The sequence below is a fragment of the Lentinula edodes genome (genome assembly GCF_021015755.1).
Source record: "Lentinula edodes strain Le(Bin) 0899 ss11 chromosome Unknown C8R40scaffold_44, whole genome shotgun sequence".
NCBI lineage: Eukaryota > Fungi > Basidiomycota > Agaricomycetes > Agaricales > Omphalotaceae > Lentinula > Lentinula edodes.
The window spans coordinates 300,088-323,609 of record NW_025764350.1 but is presented as its reverse complement, the minus strand read 5'-3'; the positions used below and the strand labels follow the sequence as shown (position 1 = coordinate 323,609).

The 23,522-nt window shown below is 48.7% G+C and overlaps 4 protein-coding genes across 4 annotated transcripts; all 4 read left to right on the top strand.

Annotated features, from left to right (window-relative positions):
* Positions 1-5,616: 5,616 nt before the first annotated feature.
* Positions 5,617-7,896, top strand: C8R40DRAFT_1175578 (uncharacterized protein; the record flags this gene model as incomplete). Its single annotated transcript, XM_046232353.1, has 1 exon — positions 5,617-7,896. One exon carries the CDS (start codon positions 5,617-5,619, stop codon positions 7,894-7,896), a length of 2,280 nt encoding a protein of 759 aa, XP_046081634.1.
* Positions 7,897-14,829: 6,933 nt separating this feature from the next.
* C8R40DRAFT_1056681 (uncharacterized protein) lies at positions 14,830-15,294 on the top strand (the record flags this gene model as incomplete). Its single annotated transcript, XM_046225099.1, has 1 exon — positions 14,830-15,294. A coding segment is annotated over one exon (465 nt), but the record flags the coding sequence as incomplete, so codon positions are not given.
* A 2,340-nt stretch (positions 15,295-17,634) lies between these two features.
* On the top strand, positions 17,635-18,093 carry C8R40DRAFT_1001133 (uncharacterized protein; the record flags this gene model as incomplete). The annotated part of the gene is made up of 1 exon (XM_046222756.1): positions 17,635-18,093. A coding segment is annotated over one exon (459 nt), but the record flags the coding sequence as incomplete, so codon positions are not given.
* Positions 18,094-18,426: 333 nt separating this feature from the next.
* C8R40DRAFT_1175574 (uncharacterized protein) lies at positions 18,427-19,287 on the top strand (the record flags this gene model as incomplete). The annotated part of the gene is made up of 1 exon (XM_046232352.1): positions 18,427-19,287. One exon carries the CDS (start codon positions 18,427-18,429, stop codon positions 19,285-19,287), a length of 861 nt encoding a protein of 286 aa, XP_046081631.1.
* Positions 19,288-23,522: the final 4,235 nt, after the last annotated feature.

Genomic DNA, 23,522 nt, shown 5'->3' with positions numbered 1-23,522 from the left:
TCCCCGGAGATCGAGAGTAGAGAAGGGAGGAACTGAGAAGCAGCCAAGTCGGAGCGGCGGTATTGCCGGTGACGAGGAGCGGGCCAAAGAACTTATAAGTCCAAAGGCTGTAGAGAGAGTACTTCAAGGCGTTGAGCCTGAAGACTTAGAGAGGAGCTAAGTTGAGAAGGGAGATCTAAGTTGATCTAAGTTGATAATTAAACTAAGGAACTACAGTAGCGTACAGGCAGTATTTATATCTACGGAGCGGCGCATCGGTGCGGAGCGCCAGACTAACTACTAGGAGCTATACGAGTAGTACCTGCAGGGTAGAGTAAAAGACAATAAGGAGAGACTAGAACGAAAGAGTAAAAGACAATAATGAGAGACTAGGACGAAAGGATATGTGTAGCGAGAAAGAACAATAGGAAGAGATTACAATAAAAGCAGATCTTCGGAATACCGAGCGGCGGAATGGAGGCCCGCGGCATGGACTTGACAGTATCCCCCTCTTAGGCTTGAGCCCTCGAAAGCCATTAATACCGGGAGTTGATTGGTCAACAAGGAAAAATTTTAAAGGCCGTCAGCATCGGGAATTTGGCCTGTCAGTCAGCAGGAAAATTTTCAAAAGCCGTTGGTACCGGGGATTATCATTAGTCATCCAAGAAAATTTTCGGTACACCGTAAACTGAGTACAACTCGAAGAAAATTTCTTGCTGGTCCGTGCGTAGTTTTGACCCTATAAAAAAGGGCCAGGTTTTGCCGCTATGGCCAAGTTCCCAAAACTCCAAGTACACATGTCCTCTAGTCGCACCACCACCCGAACCACCACTACCGTCGGCTCGATTTCGGTCACCGGCGCCCATCCAACTTCGCCCCCGGCCCCAACTCGCCCTTCAACGCCGGATCCTTCTGACGAGGAACGGGAGCTCGAGCTCCAATTGCAACTCACCAGGGAGAAGAACCGGAAGAGGAAGGAGGAAAAAAGGAAGGCGGAGGAAGAAGCTAGACAGAAAGCAGAGGAGGAGAGGCAGAGGCAAGAGGTCGCCGAGCAGGCCGCCAATGCCAGAAGATTGGAGGAAGAGGCAGCGGAGAAGAGAAGGAGGATTGCGGCAGCCGCGGCAGCGCGAAACCGCCGGGGCCCTTCCCCAGGGGAAGCATCTACTTCCGCTCGTCGAGTGGAAGTAGAAGTTCCTCGGGTGGTTAGGAAAGCCAAGGGCAAACAGAGGATGGAGGTGAGTGATTTCTGCCATATCCTCACCGACTTACTAACTCTAAGTTTTTTAGGCTAGCGGCGGAGATCCGGACGATGGCGGAGATGATGACGATGAAGACGACGATGAGCGAGTTCCCTGCGAACGATGCAGGAACAAGAAGATCCCTTGCCAGATGCAGGCTGGCAAGAGGAGTTCAATTATTTGTAAACCCTGTCACGACGCTAAGGTCAGATGCTCGTACTCCGGGCGGCCTTCGACGGTGAAGCGAGAGGGGGGAGGACAACCGATCGGCGAGCGCCTGGCGATCTTGGAGAGCCAGATGGCTCAGCTGCTGGCAGACAACCGGCAGCTTCGAGAGGGCCAGTTGAAGGACAACACCTACAACCGCCATATCAACCGCAAGTTGGACTGGTTGATGACGGACGCCGCGAGAAGGAGGAAAACGCCACCGGAGATGCCGGAACCAGGACCTTCGCGGCTGCCGAAGAAGAGGAGAAGGGTCGTGGATAGTGAGGAGGAAGAAGAGGATAGGAGGATGGGAGAAGAAGAGGATGGAGAAGGAGAGGAGGAGGTAGAGGAAGAGGGAGAACCGGCGCCGAAGAAGGCCCGGTCGGAGAAAGGGAAGGAGAGAGCGGAGTAGAGTAACATCGGACATCGAACATCGGCCTTCGGCCATCTTCTTGTACTCTTCTTGTTGCCCTGCCTTCGTTATATAATTTTGTTTTTTGGACTTTGTATATATAAAAAAAAAATGTTAACTCGATTTTGAAATCGGAAAGCGAATGGGCCGCGAAGCGGCGTAAGAAGTAATTAGTTTTTGAAGTATAAGTAGCTTAAGTGTGATTGAAGAATAAGTAAAATAGTAACTAAAAAACAAAGTAAGCAATTTAAGAAAGAGAGGTAAACACTCAATTTGCTATCATCGTGTTTACCCTCTAAACACACGAAGTAAACTTCGGCGGAGCATGGCGAAAACGGGGAAAAGGAATAGGATGTTTTTGTGATCAAGGTCCAGGCTTGTGAGGGTATCGGGCGTGGAATGCCGGTACAAGTTCGTCAGCATGTAGTTCATCAGCAGCAACCCAAGAAAACTCATCGTCGGTACCTTCGTAACCGGCCCACCGAATGTAATAACGTAGAGGGCAACGTTTATACCTTCTGTCCAGCTTGGAGTCCAGGATTTCGGCAATGTTGTACTCCTCTTCACCATCAACTTCAATTGGAGGTGGAGGAGATTGAGTACGATTCGGAAATGGATTCGGTGTAACTGGCTCCAGCTGTGAGACGTGGAAAACCGGGTGAATTCAGCGAAGGTAGTCCGGGAGCTTGAGCTCGTAAGATAAGGTACCAGGTCGACTGATGACCTTGAAAGGACCAAGATATTTTTCAGAGAATTTTTCAGTAGGACGAGTGGAGCGAATATGCTTAGCAAGAACGAATACTTCGGAGCCGATCGGGAACTCCGGGTGCGAGATTCTTTTCCTGTCAGCTTGTTCCTTATAACGAGACTGAGCTAAAAGGATTTCCTCTCGAAGGAAGACGTGGAGTTCATCGAGATTGACGACGAAGTCTCTAGCTAGATCAGACTTCATATCGACCTCGGGCCGAACGGTGATATTTGGGTGGTATCCTTTGTTAGCGAAGAATGGAGTAATACCAGTGGAAGCATTGGGAGCGTTGTTATAGGCGAACTCGGCGATCGGAAGTAGAGGCGACCAGTCATCTTGTTGGTAGGAACAGTAGATCCTGATGTACTGCTCGAGAGTCTGATTGACACGCTCAGTTTGCCCATTGGCTTCCGGATGGTATCCAGAGGTATAGTGAAGTTCCATAGAGAGCGCTTTACCGAGAGCCCGGAAGAACGCCGAAACAAATTCGGAACCACGATCGGAAGTAACATGATTAGGAACACCATGCTTAGAGAAGACGTGAATAACAAAAAGCTCAGCTAATTGTTCGGAAGTAATGGTGTCGTGAGTTGGAATAAATATAGCTTGTTTGGAAGATCGATCCACAACGACTAGGATAGCTGTGTAACCATTCGACATTGGCAGTTGCTCAATGAAGTCCATGGAGATGGAATCCCATGGTCGGACCGGAACCGGCAGAGGTTTCAACAAGCCGTAAGGCCGGTGACGGCGGGGCTTATTGCGACCACAGATAGTGCAGGAGGTAACGTAGTCACGAACAAAGTCTCTGACCTTGGGCCAGGTGTATTGACGACGTACAGCTTCCAGAGTGCGGTTCTGGCCGAAATGGCCGGAGAGTGGATGATCATGAAAATAGCGAAGAACTTGAAGGCGAAGATCGCCGTGATTAGGGACATAAATACGGTCGTCAAGGCGTAGTAGCTTGTCGCTACCTAAGCTCCAACGTTCATTGGAAGGATCTTTTGCAAGTTCCAAACCAGCGACGGAGCTCGGATTGGCGGGAAGGGCGAGAATGATTGCTTGGTGTAGGGCTTCGATATCCATGATAATCGAGGCTCGTAAGACGGGGCCTTCCAGGAAGGTAGCTCGAAGAGACGCAGTGAGTTGTTTGTTAGTAAAGATAGGACGAAAGTTGTGAGGGTTCACTTGGGCGTAGCCGATATCCCCCTCTTTAGGGTAGACGTCCCAGCGTCTAGTTATCGAATCAGGTTTCTCGCCGAGTTTCCCCGGTCGGAAGCGAATGACCATATTAAATTGATGTAAAAATTCAGACCATCGGACCTGTCGGCGTGTAAGAACCTTGGTAGTAGAGAAATACTCAAGATTCTTGTGATCGGTGACGACGTCCACCGGATCACCCGAACCTTCCAGATAATGACGCCAAGCTTTAAAGGCCTCGAAGATGGCCAGTAGCTCTTTGTCGTGTGTATCGTAGTTGAGTTCCGCCGCATGAAGCGTTCTGGAAAGGAAGGCTAGAGGATGAATTTCACCGTCAGCATATTGGATGGAAAGAATAGCCGCAATGGCGTAATCGGAAGCGTCGGTCTCCACGATAAGTGGGCGATTCGGCTCCCAATGGGCCAGTATCGGCGCAGAAGTAAAAGCGATTTTGAGGTTTTCGAAGGCCTCTTGACAGCTGCTGTCCCAGATCCAGGGAGCGCCTTTTCGGGTAAGCCGAGTCATCGGCACAACGATATCGCTATAATTATAAATAAAACGACGATAGAAATTTGCGAAACCCAAGAAGGACTGAATGTCCTTAACCTTCCTCGGTGTGGGAGTGTGGCTTGCCTCGTTGGTAGCCACACACCTCTTATACCTTTTCAAACATACTTTATTAACAATATACTTCTATGCCCAATATACGCCTTTAAGAATATACTATAAAATACCTACTTTCACTTATACATCCTATTTCGGCCATCCCGGCGGTTGCTTGTACTTTTAAACTTACTTCACTTTGTATTGCATTCCAGACCATTACATAATTCCCTTCCTTCTTCTTCTTCAACCACCACCATCTCGTTCTCGTCCCTCTTCTCATTCCTCTCGTACTTCTCACTCTTCCCTTTCGACGCGATGTCAGCAGCGCTGCGCCACATTCAGCTTATCACGATCCGACGGTCGGGTTTTCGGTTTTGCTTCCTCTCCGTTCCAACAATATTTATTTATGGCAATTATTCGACGCGGTACTCTATCCAACGAGCTCGGGATTCAGGATCATTGGAGGGAGTGTTTGGGTAGGATCATTGGGTTGCAGTACGTTACTATACTTATGCTTTCACTTTCTTTTTTTTTCTCTCAACTTTGTTTGATCATTCCTCCCCCTCTCGCATCACGACGCCTACCAAATGCCAAGGCCGCCGAATTGCTTCCTCGGAGCACACCCGTACCAGGCATTGGGCTTGAGCCACCCAGTTGTCCTCGCTGATGGTCGTAGGCGAGCGGTACGGTCAACTAGTCTTGTGTGTAAACCCGGGTCGCATTCGGACGCGCTAGAAGCTTTGGGAAGCTAGTGTTACTTCACCTTCGACGGACTCTTTTCTTTATCAAATATATATGTTTCTGATTGGCATGTACGACGTCGGGCGACGCAAGAGAACGCGTGGCCGCCCGAGTCAAATATCAAGGTGTACTTACAAAACAGAATCTTATCCCCCTTTTTGGTAACTCCCAGTGTGTATCGTGAATTGTGAAATCGTTGTGTGAACGATTCGTGTCCAAGCTAAGTGTTTATTTTCTATTACTACTAACTACTCTCCTCTCTAAGCTATTCTCAAGACACTACAAGTCTACGAAGGCTGTTCTCCCCCAAACTGATACCTGGACCCGACTGATTCCTTCGCAGGTCCTCGCTTGGACCGATTAACCTTTCTTTAGTGGAGCCCACCGCGAGGGTTTCAGTTTTCCGAGGTCCTTTGGCTCATAAAGCTAAGTATCCTCTTCCCAATTGTAAACTTCTCACCACACTTTTATAGGCATTTTAAACAATGTCAACAACTACACCCGCCACTACTACAGCCGCTACAATGTATAACCTTCGGGTTCCTATGCCGATTCCCCGAACGGCCAACGCTCCATTCTTCAATGGGCGGTACATCGACGATTTCCTCAATCGGATTGTTCAACATGCGAATCAAGCTGGAGAAACCGACCTGGATAGTATGGTCAAGTATATCCTCGATTATTCTTCTGACAAAGTAAAGGATACCATTATTTACATGGACGAATTCGACGTGGACAAAGCCCAGACCCTCAAGTGGATAAATGCGAAAGCTGCTCTGTACAACCTCTATGGCTCGACAGACAAGCCGAAGGAGTATTCGGAGGAGGAACTTAAAGAATTCTGCAAGCAGAGCTCAGCTAAGTCTAATTTCGTCAAATTGTCTGAAGTCGAAAGCTACCTTCGTGATTTTGTAGCCATTGCTTCTTCGCTCAAGAAACGCGGACTTATCACTGAGAAGCGTTATGACTATTATTTTGTTTTAGGTCTTCCTCATTCGATGAAGGACTGGTTCTTGAGCTCGGCGCCTGAGCAAAAGCGCACTCGAGATGACCCCCCGAGTATTGCGGAATCTCTCAAGATCTTGAGGATGAGGTTTGACAAGCATTCCCTCATCTATGAAGAATGGAATATAGACAAGACAGACCAAGTTAAGTCCACTTTCGATGAGCTTGGAAATCGAGTTACTGTTGCTGTCCCTTCTCAGGTCAATGTCCTCAACGAGGCAGTCGGATACAAAGCCCCTGGTGCAATGCCTCCCAAGCAGGTTCCTGCTTCGCATATTGACGAGCTTGCGAAGAAGTTGGAAGCGCTTACGCTAGCTGTTAATACGATGCAGGAACGCGATGGAGGTAGTCGCAGGAACAGCCAAGGCAATATGACAAGGCGTTGTTTCATCTGTGGTAATCCTTGTGGCCAGGATGGTGTTCATCCTATTGGCCCAAGGTTCTGTCCTGAAACGAATAGTCTGATTACTGACCACCTTATTACGTTTGATGCGCAGAGATCTCGTTATATCCAGCTGGATGGAAGTGATCTTCCTCAAGTTCCAAAGGGATGGTCTGGAGGAGTAGCTGCCTACCTTCGACACCTCCGTACTTCAGTTGGTCCGGCGGCGCCATCTGGATCATCTGGCCGGGATGAGCCTCCGCATATGCGTTCTACTCACTCGGTTGGATTGATGTATGATGATTCAGAAGTGTTATCCGGTAACGGATTCAGTCTTGATTCCTTTCCTTATGAGTATATTTCTAACCCCTCTACACGTTCTGGACTGGACACCTCGAAACGTCTTGATCCTAGGACACAGGTTAATCGCCCGGAGCGCTACAAACGTTCCGATCAAACACCTGCCGAGTCTCCAAAAGTTGTTCCGCCTACTAATCCAGTTCCAGTCCCTCAGCCTCCAATGCAACAGCCTACTCAGCAGGTACGGTTTGCACCAAATCCGACTATTATGCCAGCACTGCCAAATCCGAATCCGAGGACAACCTTTCCTCCTCCGCAAAATCCTATAAATACGAACCAAGGATGGAAGGGATCACGACCAGGAGTTCCGCGTGGAGGTAACCGAGATGTAGAGATGCAGGAAGTGGACAAGAATAAATCTTCGAACAATCCCCAGTACCATTTCACTTCTAAAGTTCAAGATTTTGCTGACCCCCAGTCTATGATTTCTAGAATAGGTGACATGCGAGTTGAAGTACCGCTCTTCCAGTTGCTTGGGCTTAGTCCCCAACTCTCAAAGCTTATGTCAGAGAATACACGAACAAAGTGTGAATATGGTGTTCCCAAGGAGGGAAACACTAGAAAAGCTGAGTCTTCTCCTTATATTCCTCCTTATGATCCATACGAGGCGAGAGAACAAGAGCGTGCAGCTCTCTCTGCTGTTGAAGGTACTCGTGGTCCCGAGTCGTACGTGCGACGAGTTTTTGTGGACAAGGATGACGAGGTCCTCGAAGACTTTGTATTTCGGTGTTCAAGTGGGGTAGCGCAAATCCCTACAAACCGTTTCTTTGCTATGACTGTTGGAGACGTGCGAGTTTCTATTAACGGTTCTGAATTTGTAGCAATGATTGATTCCGGTTCGGAAATGAATGTTGCGGGGAAACATCTCCCTGAGGCTGCTAGTCTTCCTATGGATTTTGATGGGATGCGTTGGTCTCTCAAAGGCATCAATGGCGATTATGAGCGTCTTCGAGGATGTGCTGTGGATGCACCAATGGTAATCGGTGGTGTCACGAAGCGGCAGAGGCGGAGTGACTAACGGAGCGGGGAAAGCGGAGCGACTAAGCAGAACGGTGAGGCGGAGCGACTGGACAAGGCAACAAGGCGGAGCGACTAAGCAGAACGGCGGCAGGCTGGTCCCAGATAATGACAGAGATATATTGAGTATCGTAGTCATAGGTAATAATAAGTAAGCACATACCTGGTCCCAGATAATGACAGAGAGGTCAAGATAAGGGACCAGGCTGTGGAGGGTTGGCTATATATACATAATCCGGTCTGCGAGAAACAACGATGTAATACTGTACAGTTTAGGAACAAGGAAGGTGGCGGAAGCCAATAGAAGGAGAAGATGGGTCAGGTGGATCAGTAATCGATGGATCAGTAATCGATGGGGGTTTGACAGTGATGGGATGATGTATCGTACAAGTAAAGGCGTCGAGACGGTGAGAAAAGGAAAATGATAGGGGCTGCGTACTTTATGACATTACCCCCCTCCTTATGACCATTGCCCTCGATGGTCAAGGCTTTGCCGCTGTTGGGTGTTTTTTATGAAAGGCCCGAACAATTTTTGGTGCTCGACTGAGGTTGGCTGCGGGTTCCCAAGAGTTGTGCCCTGTGTCGTAACCTTTCCACTTAACCAAATATTCCAACTTCTTCCATCGAACCCGGCTGTCTAAGATCTCCTCTACTTCGTATTCCGGTTCGTCTTCATCCTCTAAGTATACCGGCTCTGGTGGTGTTGGTATTTCGCCATTAATGGAGTTACCTTTCCAGGGGTATAGTTTATCGACATGGAAGACGGGATGGAGGCGATCTAGGGATAGGGGAAGGTCAAGGCGGTAGTCTAAAGGGCCAATTTTCTCCAGAATGCGATAAGGGCCAAGCTGTCGATCTCCTAACTTTTCACTGGAAAGTTGAAGGTTAATGTCCTCTGCACTGAGCCAGACTAGGTCTCCAACTTTAAATTGATGAGCTTTCCGCTTCCCGCGTTCGTATCCCTCCTTCTGTTGTTTCTTTCCTAGGTGTAAGGCAGCTCCGGCATCTTGTCGCGCTTCTCGGAGAATCCGTATACGGTCATCCACAGCTGGAATACCGCTGCGTTGGCCCACTGGGATATTGAACAGGGGAAGATAGCCGTAGGTTAGCTCGAACGGGGACATGCCTAGCGCAGAATGAGTCCGTGAGTTAATCACAAACTCCGCCATGGGAAGGTGCTCTGCCCAGTCGTCTTGTCGTCGTCCTACATAGAGGCGGATGTATTTCTCTACTTCCTGATTTGCTCGTTCGGTTTGGCCATTAGACTGAGGACGGTATCCGGAGGTTAGATCTGATTTAATTCCTAGCCTAGCGAGAAGGGATCGCATGAGCTTAGCTGCAAACTGGGGTCCACGGTCGGATTTAAAGTGAAGAGGAAGACCATGGAGACGGAAGATCTCTCGGTAGTAAATATCGGCAACGCCTTCGGCTGTGATGGAGCTGGTGCAAGGAATGGCGTGAATTTGTTTTCCATACAGGTCTGTGCAAACCAAGACAGCATCGTAGCCTTGGGAGTTAGGTAGCTGTGTTATCAGGTCAACCCCTACCTCTTCCCATAGACCGGATGGTACATCTAATGGTTGAGTTACGGCCCGTGGGTGTCGCTGGATCTTCTTACGGGCACAAACCTCGCATCCCTCAACGTATTTTTCCACAAAAGAGCGCAACGTAGGCCACCAGAAATGGGTACTGACCAAGTCGAGTGTCCCGTGTAGTCCGGGGTGTCCTGCAGTTGGATGGTCGTGGCATTGACGGAGTACCTCAGTGCGTAGGTCGTCATTTGCTGGTACGTATACTCGACCTCGGTAGTAGACCAACCCATTGTCTTCTTCCCATTCGGCTATCCCATTGGCCAAGCGCTGTAGTCCGTGCTCTTTGACTGTTTTGAGACCCTCCAATACCTGTGCCTCCCGTTCTGAGGCTTTCCGGATACGATCCTCTAAGGGGTTCTGTAGGATCGAAGCTGCAATTTTTACGAAGTGGCCAGGTTTAAGGACTGTCTGTTGTCGGTTATCATCGCTGTCCGATACATGATGAACTGCCATGCGGGAGAGAGCATCAGCTTGGGTGTTTACTCTACCAGGGCGGTGGATCATATGAAAGTCAAACCGTGACAGATAGAGGGCCCATCGGGCTTGTCGGCGGGTGAGGTCTTGTGCAGTGCGCCAGAATTCGAGGTTCGAATGGTCCGTAATGATGTCGAATGGTTGAGGGAGTCCTTCTAGAAAGTTCCTCCAATCCTTCAGTGCTTCAATGATAGCAAGCATTTCTCGATCGTAGATTTCGTAGTTCCGTTCCGCTGGCTGCATGGATGCCGATCTGAAGGCTACCGGATGCCATTGGCCATCGTCTTGCTTCTGCATAAGGGCGCCTCCCGTGGCAAAGCCTGATGCGTCTACCTCGATTCGAGTAGGCCTGTCTGGTGTCCATAGGGCAAGGATCGGTGCGGAGATGAAGGCTTCTCGAAGGGTATCAAATGCTTTCTGTCGAGTGTCGGTCCAGGTAAAGCTGGTGTCTTTCTTCGTCAGGTCATTCAGAGGTCGTGCTATTTTGGCAAAATTCCGGATAAAGCGTCGGTAGAAGTTTGCAAATCCCAAGAACCCTCGTAGTTCCCGAAGATTAGTAGGGACTGGCCAGTCGCGAACAGCCGCTACTTTTACCGGATCCATTCTCACCTCCCCTTCTGAGATGATGAGTCCGAGGTATTCAATCTGTTGTTGTTCAAATTCACATTTTTCTGGTCGTAGGTAGAGGTCGTGCTTTTCTAACCGGGTTAATACTTCCCGTACCATTCGTCGGTGTTCCTCGAGATCGTTACTGAAGATAAGGATGTCATCTAGGTAGACTGCCACCTTGCCGGCTGCAATGAGATCAGCAAATATAGCATTCATAAGTGCTTGGAACGTGGCCGGGGAATTTGTGAGACCAAAGAACATGACCTTAGGCTCGAACAAGCCTCGGGTTGTTGCGAACGCGCCTTTCCATTCATGCCCCTTCTTAATCCGTATGTTATTGTAACCCCAGCGGACATCAAACTTCGTGAAGTATCTGGCTCCCTGAAGTCGACTAATGATGTCAGCAACTAATGGGAGAGGGTATCGGTTCTTCACAGTGTACTCGTTCAGTTTCCGGTAGTCTTGTACAAAACGGAGTTTCCCATCCTTCTTCTTTACGAAGAAGACCGGTGATGAAATTGGTGATTTTGAGGGGACGATATAGCCTTTCCGTAGGTTTTCTTCTAGGAAACGATCCAACTCCTCCTGCTCGTTTAGGGACATGGGATAAATCTTGGTACGCATGGTTGCCGGTGCTCCAGGTACGAGATCAATCGCATGGTCCCAAGGTTGGTGGGCAGGTAATCGTTCGGAGGCGGATTCTGAGAAAACCTTCTTGAAATCACGATACTGCTCAGGGACCATTTCTTCGAAGGTTTTAACGGGTTTGTCTCGGTTGGCTTCCTCTGCTAGCTGCTGGGAGTAAGTGAATCCTGCGGCGCACCAGACTTCCTCCGTCTGTTCCTCTAGGATTCCTGCTTTTACCCATGCCCGGCGAGTTTTATGATTGGCTCGAATTCGGTGTATTGGTGGTTCTTCCACCGCTGCTGATTCACTCGGTTCAAGGGTCGCTTCTAGTGGCACCTCAATGTGGGGGTTTTCTGCGGGAGGTTCCAGTTCCGGGAGTTCGAGGATCGGGGTTTCTGTGTGAGTGGCGGCTAGATGAGAGTACAAGATCTCCTCGTCTGGGACTTCTTCTATCGTTACTCGAGGAGGCTTTACTGAAAGTCGTCCTTTCTCCCAATCAATCTCCGGATTTACCTTCCGTAGCCAGGGGAGTCCAAGGATGATGTCTTCACCTCCTAGGTTGGTGATCAGAAAGTCCATCCATCGCTCTTGATTATCCACTGTGAGTGCTAGACGTGCAAAATGGGTTATCCGTCCAGCTCGGTTAGGTGTTCCATCGATATTAAAAACGTCGATTGGTTTATGGAGGGGTGCACATCTTACATGGTTCCGGGTGACAAAGTCTTGGTTTAAAAACAGGGCGGTAGCTCCACAGTCTACCATGGCTGCAGTTGTTATACTGTGATTCCTTCCTCTTAGTCTCGCATGAATTCGGAAATGTGGGGAAGTAGAGTTTAATTCCCGGATCGACGATATTGTACATGATGGGTGCGAGTCATACGAGGAAGTAGCGAACATAACAAACTGATTACGGGGTACTCTCGGTGCAGCCGAAGCGGGTACCCTCTTTAAAAACCCTGTTGAAAGCCAGAGGACGAGGAGGACATAGCGTTAGCACGATCAAGTAATTCCCTTATTTGACCAATCTGATTGGAAAAGTCCTGGTTAGGGGGGCTCGGAGTAGCAGCTACGGGTGCAGAAGCAGATGTTGGGGTCGAGGACGCGATTTGGACGGATTCGTTTGGGAATAGGGAGAATGGCGCGGGTCCCGTAGCGGATATCTGTTGGCGTCGAGGTTGCTGGCGTCGGCCTCGGTCTCGTCCGAGTCCCATGAATTTGTCTTGGCAGACTGCTTCCAGATGTCCTCGACGTCCACAGTAGCGGCAGGTGGTTTCTCGGTGTGGGCAGTTTTGCTTGACATGACCCTGGGCACCGCAGCCGAAGCATCGTCCTCGCATGCGAGCTAGGAATGCTTCCCTAGTATTCCCATTCCTGGTGTGGGTTGCATCAATGTCCATAGCGTGGGGGTCAGCAGGGGTAGTATGAGCGGTATGCGTGGGAGGGTATCCAGAGTTCCGGCCAGTCATGGTGGGATCGTGCAGGTAGACATCCACCGATATGGCCCGTTTGATTGCCTCCTTCAGAGTCGGAGCAATTCCTTGGGCAATGTTTACGGTGATAAGGTGTTGTCGGATCTCTGGGAGTAATGCAGTGAAGAAACGTTCCCGCAAGTCAATATCAGACATTTCAGTCCGATCTCCGATATCCTTGAACTTCTGAGCGAATTCCGCAACTGTCTGTCCTTTACTTTGCCTGAGATTCTTGATCTCGCTACGGGCTTCCATACCTGGGTCCATTGGTTCAAACCGTTGGCTAAATTCCTTCAGAAACGCCTCCCAATTTCCTCCGAAAGGGGGATTTTCCGCATTGAAATGTAGCAGATGGGGAGTTGCCCAATCTCCGGCACTTTCTGTGAAGAAGCCCAAGGCGGACTTGATGAGTTTTACTTGGCTTTTGGCGAGATCCGGTTGTTCTGATGCCCAATTCTGGAACTGAGCCATGAAGCGACGGGCTTCAGCGCCATCTTTACCCTTGAAAACCTCGGGTTTGTTCATGCTTGACTTAGAGGATGAGCGTTCCTCCATAGCTGTAGCAAGGTTAGCTACTTGTCTGATGAGCTGAGCCATGAGATCCTCCGCAGAGGTGTTTGGGGCAGGCGGGATAGGAGTCGACATGATGGGAGTAGGCAATCGGGGCTGGGGAATCGGCAGGAAGGTTATATTGCTCACAGTGAGTGGCTCTCGGATTGAGTTCGAAAGGGCGTTGGGGCAAGGTTGAGACTGGCAATCGCGCCAAGTATCGTCGTTGTTATGGGCGTGAGCTTGGTCTCTGGGGTCAAGTGCGTGCGGGAGTGCGGAGCAGTCTATACTGGCAACAGGTGTTTCAGAGTCGGGCGGAACTGGGGAAGACGTGGTGTCTATAGACCCTGCAAGGACAACCTTATCGGTAGGCTGTCAGTGCAGTAATGGATCTTGACCTAATGTCACGAAGCGGCAGAGGCGGAGTGACTAACGGAGCGGGGAAAGCGGAGCGACTAAGCAGAACGGTGAGGCGGAGCGACTGGACAAGGCAACAAGGCGGAGCGACTAAGCAGAACGGCGGCAGGCTGGTCCCAGATAATGACAGAGATATATTGAGTATCGTAGTCATAGGTAATAATAAGTAAGCACATACCTGGTCCCAGATAATGACAGAGAGGTCAAGATAAGGGACCAGGCTGTGGAGGGTTGGCTATATATACATAATCCGGTCTGCGAGAAACAACGATGTAATACTGTACAGTTTAGGAACAAGGAAGGTGGCGGAAGCCAATAGAAGGAGAAGATGGGTCAGGTGGATCAGTAATCGATGGGGGTTTGACAGTGATGGGATGATGTATCGTACAAGTAAAGGCGTCGAGACGGTGAGAAAAGGAAAATGATAGGGGCTGCGTACTTTATGACAGGTGGTCACAAGTTCAACCATCATATCTTTATTTCTCGTCAGTCAATTGGGCGACATGACATTATTCTAGGACAGCCTTTCCTTCAAGAGTTCTCAGCCCGTCTGGATTATGAACGCGGTAACCATTGCAAACTTTTCTTATGGGCAGATGGGGATCGCAATACGCGTCCCACACTTATGATTTCTGTTACAGATCCCAATGACCCGCGCAATGCTTCAGCTATTCGCTTAGGTTCCGACGCCAAGCCGACATCTTCTTATATTGAGGAGACTTACGACTCAGATTCCGATTTGGGTTTTCAGTACTAGGGAGTGAAATAATGACCTTCCGCACTTCCTATCCTGTTTTAGGAAGGTCTTTCGAGGCGTTAATGGGTAACGCTGAGTACTCTGATTTCGATTCTCTTTTGGACATTAATCCTCCTCCTGATTATGATTCACTTATTTATGAGTATGCTTCTATTATGGGAATTTCCCCTGATACCATTTTACATTCACCATGGACTGATCGTGCGATTACTAATCTTTATTATAGAGACTCATATACAGCTGCCACAAAGAAGGCTCCCAAGCGTAAGTACAAGCCTGTGGACAGGAAAGTCCGGCCGGTTCCAACTTACTTTCCTGATCCTCGAGCACAGGAGTTCAAGGAAATACCGGCGGCAGTTCCATTGAAACTACCAGTGAGACCTGTGGACTATCATAACCTGGATTTTAGCGGCCGCGTTACACTTGAGCGTTTGGAGGACATGTTGCGGAAGATTCCATTGGGTACGTTGACAGAGGATGAAACTAATTTGATTGCGTTTATTGTAGTCAACCGTGGCAAAGCTTTCGCGTGGAATTGGGCTGAGAAAGGTTTCTTCTCCAGGGATTACTATCCTGATTATGAGATTCCGACTATCGAGCACATTCCATGGCAATCTCGACCTATTCCTATTCCTAAGGCTATTCTGGGTGATGTGATATCTGTGATTAAGGACAATGAAGAGGCTGGACGTTTCGAACCAACAACCTCAAGTTATCGTTCCTCACTCTTCGCTGTGGCTAAAAAGCCTGGATCTGACCCGCCAGTTCGTTTGGTCGTTGATATGCAACCTCTCAATGCGGTTACAATTCGGGATTCATCACTTGTTCCCAATCTCAATGAATTTGCTGAGTCCTTCCTTGGTCATTCTATGTATGGTCTCTTTGATCTTTATTCAGGTTTTGATGCATGTTACGTTGGCGAACGGTCACGTCCTCTTCAAGCATTCCATTCGCCGGATGGACCTAAGCAACAAACAACACTGGTTCAAGGCTTCACCAATAGTATGCAAGAATTCCAGCGACGCGTGAAGCATGGTATCCGACGCATCTCACCAGAGATAGCTGACAACTTTGCTGATGATTGTGGATTGAAAGGAGGGGAATCGCGGTATAATGACGAGCCGATTCCTAAAAATTCAAATATCAGGAGGTATATTTTCGAGTATGCTCAAAGACTTGATGTGTTCCTAGGTACTTTGATTCTCGTGGGTATCACTGCTTCTGGCAGGAAGGCTATATTGGCAGCAACCAAGCTCAGGATTGTTGGTTCGGTGGTTTCATTAGAGGGTTGGATTATCGAGCAGAGTGTCGTTCAGAAAGTTTTGGACTGGCCGATTCCCGAGGATTTGACAGATGTTCGAGGTTTCCTTGGTACAGCTGGCGGAGGTCGAAGATGGATCAAAGGTTTTGCACTTATAGCTAAGCCTCTGACTATGCTTTTGCGTATTACTGATGCACCATTCGAAATGTCAACTGAAGCTTTAGAGTCCTTCGAGTTGCTCAAGTACAAGATTACGCGGACGCCAGTACTTATAAAGGTTGACTATGAACAAGCTAAGTTAATTATGCCTTTGCCCCGAGTTTCTGATGAAGGCATGCTTGTTGTAGGAGTTGATTCCGCCTGGTTAGGTGCAGGTTGGGCAGTTTATCAAATCCGTGATCGTCAAAAGCGAATTTCCCTATATGGTTCTTGCACATTCAATGAACGTGAACAGAATTATGGGCAGCCAAAGACAGAAGTCTATGGGATATTTCGTGCATTCAAAGAGTTGCGCCACCGCATTTGGGGAGTACTTTTCCGTCTTGAACATGATGCTCAATCTGTCGCTCAAATGCTCAAAACTGTAGATGATGTGCCAAACGCGCCTGTGTTGCGCTGGATTTCCTGGATTCGACTTTTCGATTTTGAAATGAAGCATGTCCCAGCAACTGCTTTCAAATTAGAGGATGGTCTTTCACGTCGCAAACCTTCTCCAAATGATCAACCCTATGACGAGATCGATTCTGAGGAATTCTTGGATGCGTATAATGATTCAATTCATGCTTCGAATGCTGCGTTATCTGTTTCGCATGCACAATCTGCTAAGTTTCTTTTTGATCAACTTTACATTCATTACTCTAACCGCCGAGTACAGTCATGGAACGGCTTTCATCAATATGTTCCTCTTTTGTCCTCCTCTGTGCAAAACGAAGTTCTACCTGACTTTTCAAGCACTATACCTCCTGTTCCAGTTCATCCATCGGATGCCTATTCTCTCTTTGCTGCTACCGCTAGTCGGAGTTTGGACACCAACCCACCTTGTCGTTTGTCGGAGTTTTATTACCGATCCATGCCAGTTAAGTGTTCTTCTGAATTCTTGTTGGGTAATGAGCTAGTCACTCTCGAGTTTATAGCGCATGTTGGCAAGAATGCCACTCCTCCATTGCCAGTTGAGAAGTTAGCTGAGACTACTGATCACAAGAATGGTACAAAGGATTTGGAGGATGTGCCATATTGGAAAGAATTGCGCAGATTCTTCAAAACTGGTGAGTTTCCAGTTCATTTGACAACCGACAAGAGTAGGCTTCGTTTCAGAAAACGCTCGCAACGGTTTTTTCTTCAAGATGATCGACTCTGGTTAGCCCCAAAGCTGAAGTCAGATCGACTACCGCGTCTTGTCATTGAACTTCCAGAGAAACGCAAGTATCTCATGGCACGTGCTCATAACGAGTGTGGTCACCGTGGTCGAGATGCAACATATCGACATTTGGCAGATCGTTTTTATTGGCCAAACATGTACGACGAGGTCACTTACTTTGTGCGGTCATGTATTGAGTGCCAAAAATCTGTTAAGTCCAATCCTATTCTTCCGTATAATGAATCTTGGCAAGCGCCTCTGCTGCGTCATTTTAATTTAGATTCGATCAAGATGCCTACTGGTGTTGGTGGATGCGACTATATCATCCAAGCTATTGAACCGACGATTTTGTGGCCAGAGGCTCGTGCAGTCAAAGGAAACACTGCGGCGAATGTGGCAAAGTTCATTTACGAGGATATTATCTGTCGTTTTGGGTGCGTTCCTTACTTTACATTTGACGGTGGTCCAGAGTTCAAGAAGGAGGTTACTGACTTACTCGAGACACAATACCGATGTACTGTGATCTTTTCCACTCCTTATCATCCTCAAGGAAATGCTCCAGTAGAGCGTGCACATCAACCTCTGGTTGATTCTCTCTTCAAGTGCACTGGTGATGCAAAAGGGAACTGGCCTCGTTATATGCATGCTGTCTTATTCGCAATACGAGTGACGGTTTCACGTGCGACGGGTTTTTCACCATACTACCTTTTATACGGTACGCACCCAGTTTTTTCTTTCGATCTGACAGAGGTTACTTGGCAGACTCTGGATTGGCATATGGTTCGGACTCACGATGAGCTCATTGCGTTACGAGCTTTGCAACTTGTGCGCAAGGATTCCAAGCTCAAAGAGGCAAATGAAAAACTGCGAGAGAGTCGTCGTCGTGCCATTGAGGACATGGCTAAACGAGTTGGATTCCAGTGGGACTTCAAGGATTACGAGGTTGGTATGTATGTGTGGTTGCGCGAGTCCGCTATCGACGAAATCAAGGGTGGTAAAGGGATGTGGACATACTCTGGACCTTATATTATCCACGAGAAACGCGACCACAATGCTTTTGTACTTAAGGAACTCAGCGGTGCGATTCTCCCTGGTCATGTTAACATTCGTCGACTGCGCTTGTTCTATTACAGGCCGGACCACCAAACCTTGAAGGCAAAAATTCCTCAACCTCGACAATCAATCAGCACCATTGCTATGGACGTGACATCGTTCCGATTAGATGCAACATTGGAACGATCGAGGGAGTATTTCTGTTCCTATCCTGCGGAGCAGCGCCAAGATTACAGCTGAGTACCTCGTTTCATTATTATTTCTAATTCCCCTATCCATGTACTATATATTTCAGTTCCTATTTCGCTTTTCTTTCCCCTTCTCCACCTTGTTAATCACTATCTTTAACTTCCTAACTTCCTTGTTATGTGTCCCGGCAACTCTCACTCTCATTTATTTGCTTCATGCACTCCTAAATCTCCTGTTCCAGATCATTCTTTATCTCGCATTGGGACTCCCCTTCGACGTTCTAATTGCCCCGATGCTCAAGGTTTCCATGTCTGGACCGAATACCATCTTCAAGACATTCATTTCACTCCCTTCACACACTCCTCCACGTTGAATCTTGGAATTACCGATGCGCTTGTAGATGTCACTGGTCATGTATCCTCATTTCCGCGGGATCTCTGCTTGCGTTGGATGTTTCGGGATCCCGACAGTGGAGAGATCAAGGTTTTGTATGGCCGTGACACTGAGCTTAGATGGACCGAAATCTTGGCTGGTGCACGTTCAGGTGTGGTGCCTGCTCGTTACGTTCCCAAAGTTGCAGGCGATGGTTCGACACGCGGTCCCATGACACGTGAATGGTTCCTTGATATGGTTTCTCAGTTTTCGGTTTCGGCTACAGGTAAACTCTTACGGGACGGACTCGAGGTTTGCCAAATTTGGGAGGATTTTGAATGGTTAGCCACAGTTATGCTTCCTTCTCGAAAGGAAGTGGATCTTGCACTGTATACAGCCGAACGGTTGGTTTCTGAGGTTAGGAGCGAGCTCAAAGCCTGGCATTTAGACTCTTATCAGCGTGCGTCAGCTATTCTTAATCAATTCAACTCTGTCTCTCCTTCTCCCCTTGTCTCTACTTCCACTTTTCCCCTCCCAATCCCAGTTTTTGTTCCTCCCCCTGCTTATGTTCCGGTTTCTACACATTCATTATTCCCTGTCCACCTTTCGTCTTCGCCTTCGGTGCTTCCTGAGGATTCTATTATGGATTCCGAGGACGGAATCTAAAGTACCCCCCTCTGTGGGAGTGTGGCTTGCCTCGTTGGTAGCCACACACCTCTTATACCTTTTCAAACATACTTTATTAACAATATACTTCTATGCCCAATATACGCCTTTAAGAATATACTATAAAATACCTACTTTCACTTATACATCCTATTTCGGCCATCCCGGCGGTTGCTTGTACTTTTAAACTTACTTCACTTTGTATTGCATTCCAGACCATTACATAATTCCCTTCCTTCTTCTTCTTCAACCACCACCATCTCGTTCTCGTCCCTCTTCTCATTCCTCTCGTACTTCTCACTCTTCCCTTTCGACGCGATGTCAGCAGCGCTGCGCCACATTCAGCTTATCACGATCCGACGGTCGGGTTTTCGGTTTTGCTTCCTCTCCGTTCCAACAATATTTATTTATGGCAATTATTCGACGCGGTACTCTATCCAACGAGCTCGGGATTCAGGATCATTGGAGGGAGTGTTTGGGTAGGTGTTAAGATCATGTACACCGTGTAACCGTGCCAAGGCCACAGGGTGTCTAAGTGCGGAAGACGAATGGGACAGTAGTGAAGTTATTAACAACACCGCCGTTACGCCGTAAGTCCCCGGAGGTCGAGAGTATAGAAGAGAGGAGCTGAGTAGCAGCCAAGTCGGAGCGGCGATAACGCCGGTGACGAGGAGCGAACCAGAGAACGTATAAGTCCTAAGGTAGAGTAGAGAGAGCTTCAAGGCAGTAAGCCTGAAGACTTAGAGGAGCACAGAGTGAAAGAGGGAATCTAAGTCGATCTAAGTTGATAATTAAACTGAGGAACTACAGTAGCGTACAGACAGTATTTATATCTACGGAACGGCGCATCGGTGCGGAGCGCCAGACTAACTACTAGGAGCTATACGAGTAGTACCTGCAGGGTAGAGTAAAAGACAATAAGGAGAGACTAGAACGAAAGAGTAAAAGACAATAATGAGAGACTAGGACGAAAGGATATGTGTAGCGAGAAAGAACAATAGGGAGAGATTACAATAAGAGCAGATCTTCGGAGTACCGAGCGGCGGAATGGAGGCCCGCGGCATGGACTTGACAGTATCCCCCTCTTAGGCTTGAGCCCTCGAAAGCCATTAATACCGGTAGTTGGTTAGTCACCAAGGAAAAATTTTAAAGGCCGTTAGGATCGGGGATTTGGCCCATCAGTCAGCAGGAAAATTTCAAAAGCCGTTAGTACCGGGAAATGGCGTTAGTCATCAGTGAAAATTTTCGGTTCACCGTACACCAAGTACAATTCGAAGGAAAATTTTCGCTGGTCCGTGCGCAGTTTTGCCGTATAAAAGGCCCCGAGTTTCGCCGATAAGACCCAAGTTTCCAAAATCTTCTAAGTCAAAAGATGTCCGCTAGCCGCACCACCACTACCACCGTTACTGCTACTGCCGGCCCTTCGCGGTCGCGCCCCGTTCCACCGCCACCACCACCACCACCATCCGACTCCGCCGCTCAAGAGGAGGAGGACCTCGAGGACGAAGACGAGGACGATATTATCAGGAGGGCGCATGCACGAGTGGAGCGGGTGAGAGCGAGGAAGGCGGCGGAGGCCGCAAGGAAGAAAGCTGAGGAGGAGGCTGCAAGGGCGGCAGCGGAGAGAGAGAGGAAGGCGCAGGAGGCGCGAGAGCAGGCCCGCCGGGCGCAGCAACAGCAGGAGGAGGTGACTGAGAGGAGGAGGCTGTTGGCCGCAGCGGCGACAGCTAGGAGTCAACGGGGTACCTCTCCCAGTGAGGTGTCAGTCTCGCCGCGGAGACCCGTGGTTGAGATCACGAAAAAGAGTAAGGGAAAAGGCAAGGCTAAGGCCCAGGTGCGTTTTTCTCTTATTATAACTCGGTAATTGTCTGACCTCTCCCTGCTAGCCCGTGGATGAAGACCCGGACGACGGCGACGATGGCGACGACGACGACGATGAAAAGGAACCCTGCGAGCGATGCAGGACAAAGAAGATCTCTTGCCAGATGCAGGCTGGCAAGAGAAGTTCCATCATCTGTAAACCCTGCCATGATGCGAAAGTACGGTGTTCGTACTCCGGACGGCCGTCCACGGTGAAGCGAGAAGGTGGCTCGAATCCGACCGGTGAGCGCCTGGCAGTACTGGAAAGCCAGGTAGCGCAGTTGTTGGCGGATAACCGACAACTCCGGGATGGTCAGGTGAAGGCCAACACCTACCATCGACACATGAATCGGAAGCTGGATTGGCTAGTAACGGATGCCGCGAGGAGGAGGAGAACACCTCCGGAAATGCCGCAGGCTGGGCCGTCGGAATTGCCGAAGAAGCGGAGAAGGGTAATGGACAGCGATGAAGAAGAAGATCGCGAGAGAGAGAAGGAGGTGGAAGAACAGGGAATGGAGGAAGATGGGGAAGGAGATGAGGAAGAGATGGTAGAGGAGGAACCGGCGCCGGCGAAGGCGCAGTCGGAGAAGGGGAAGGAAAGGGCGGAGTAGAGTACCTACGGACATCGGACATCGGCCCTTCGGCCCTCTTCTTGTAATCTTCTTGTAATCCTGCCCCCCTCGTATAGTTTTTGTTTCTTTTTGGTTTTTTGGACTTTGTATATATATAAAATGTCAACTCGATTTTTGAAATCGGAAAGCGAATGGGCCGCGAAGCGGCGTAAGAAGTAATTAGTTCGAAGTGTAAGTAGTTGTAAGTGTAAATGAAATATAAGTGCAATGGTAGATTGAAGGAGAATGTAAGCAATTACGAGAAAGAGATAAACACTCAATTTGCTATCATCGTGTTTATCCTCTAAACGCACAAAGTAAACTTCGGCGGAGCGCGGCGAAAAAGGGAAATGGAATAAAATGATTTTTTGTGATCAAGGTCCAGGTTTGTGAGGGTATCGGGCGTGGAACGCCGGTACAAGTTCGTCAGCATGTAATTCATCAGCAGCAACCCAAGAGAACTCATCGTCGGTACCTTCATAACCGGCCCACCGAATGTAATAACGTAGAGGACAACGTTTATACCTTCTGTCCAGCTTGGAGTCGAGGATTTCGGCAACGTTGTACTCCTCTTCCCCATCAACTTCAATTGGAGGTGGAGGAGATTGAGTACGATTCGGGAAAGGATTCGGCGTAACCGGCTCCAGCTGTGAGACGTGGAAAACCGGATGAATGCGGCGAAGATAGTCTGGGAGCTTGAGCTCGTAAGACAAAGTACCAGGTCGACTGATGACCTTGAAAGGACCAAGATATTTTTCTGAGAATTTTTCAGTAGGACGAGTAGAACGAATGTGCTTAGCAAGAACGAAAACTTCGGAGCCGATCGGGAACTCCGGGTGCGAGATTCTTTTCCTGTCAGCTTGTTCCTTGTAACGAGACTGAGCTAAAAGGATTTCCTCTCGAAGGAAGACGTGGAGTTCATCGAGATTGACGACGAAGTCTCTGGCTAGATCAGACTTCATGTCGACCTCGGGTCGAACGGTGATATTTGGGTGGTATCCTTTGTTAGCGAAGAATGGAGTAATACCAGTGGAAGCATTGGGAGCGTTGTTATAGGCGAACTCGGCGATCGGAAGTAGAGGCGACCAGTCATCTTGTTGGTAGGAACAATAGATCCTGATGTACTGTTCGAGAGTCTGATTGACACGCTCAGTTTGCCCATCGGCTTCCGGATGATATCCAGAGGTATAGTGAAGTTCCATGGAGAGCGCTTTACCGAGAGCCCGGAAGAACGCCGAAACAAATTCGGAACCACGATCGGAAGTAACATGATTAGGAACACCATGCTTAGAGAAGACGTGAATAACAAAAAGCTCAGCTAGTTGTTCGGAAGTAATGGTGTCGTGAGTTGGAATAAATATAGCTTGTTTGGAAGATCGATCCACGACGACTAGGATAGCTGTATAACCATTCGACATTGGCAGTTGTTCAATGAAGTCCATGGAGATAGAATCCCATGGTCGGACCGGAACCGGCAGAGGCTTCAACAACCCGTAAGGCCGGTGACGGCGAGGTTTGTTGCGACCACAGATAGTGCAAGATGTAACGTAGTCACGTACGAAGTCTCTGACCTTGGGCCAGGTGTACTGACGACGTACAGCTTCTAGAGTGCGGTTCTGGCCGAAATGGCCTGAGAGTGGATGATCATGGAAATAGCGAAGGACTTGAAGGCGAAGATCGCCGTGATTCGGAACATAAATACGGTCGTCAAGGCGTAGTAGCTTGTCGCTACCTAAGCTCCAACGTTCATTGGAAGGATCTTTT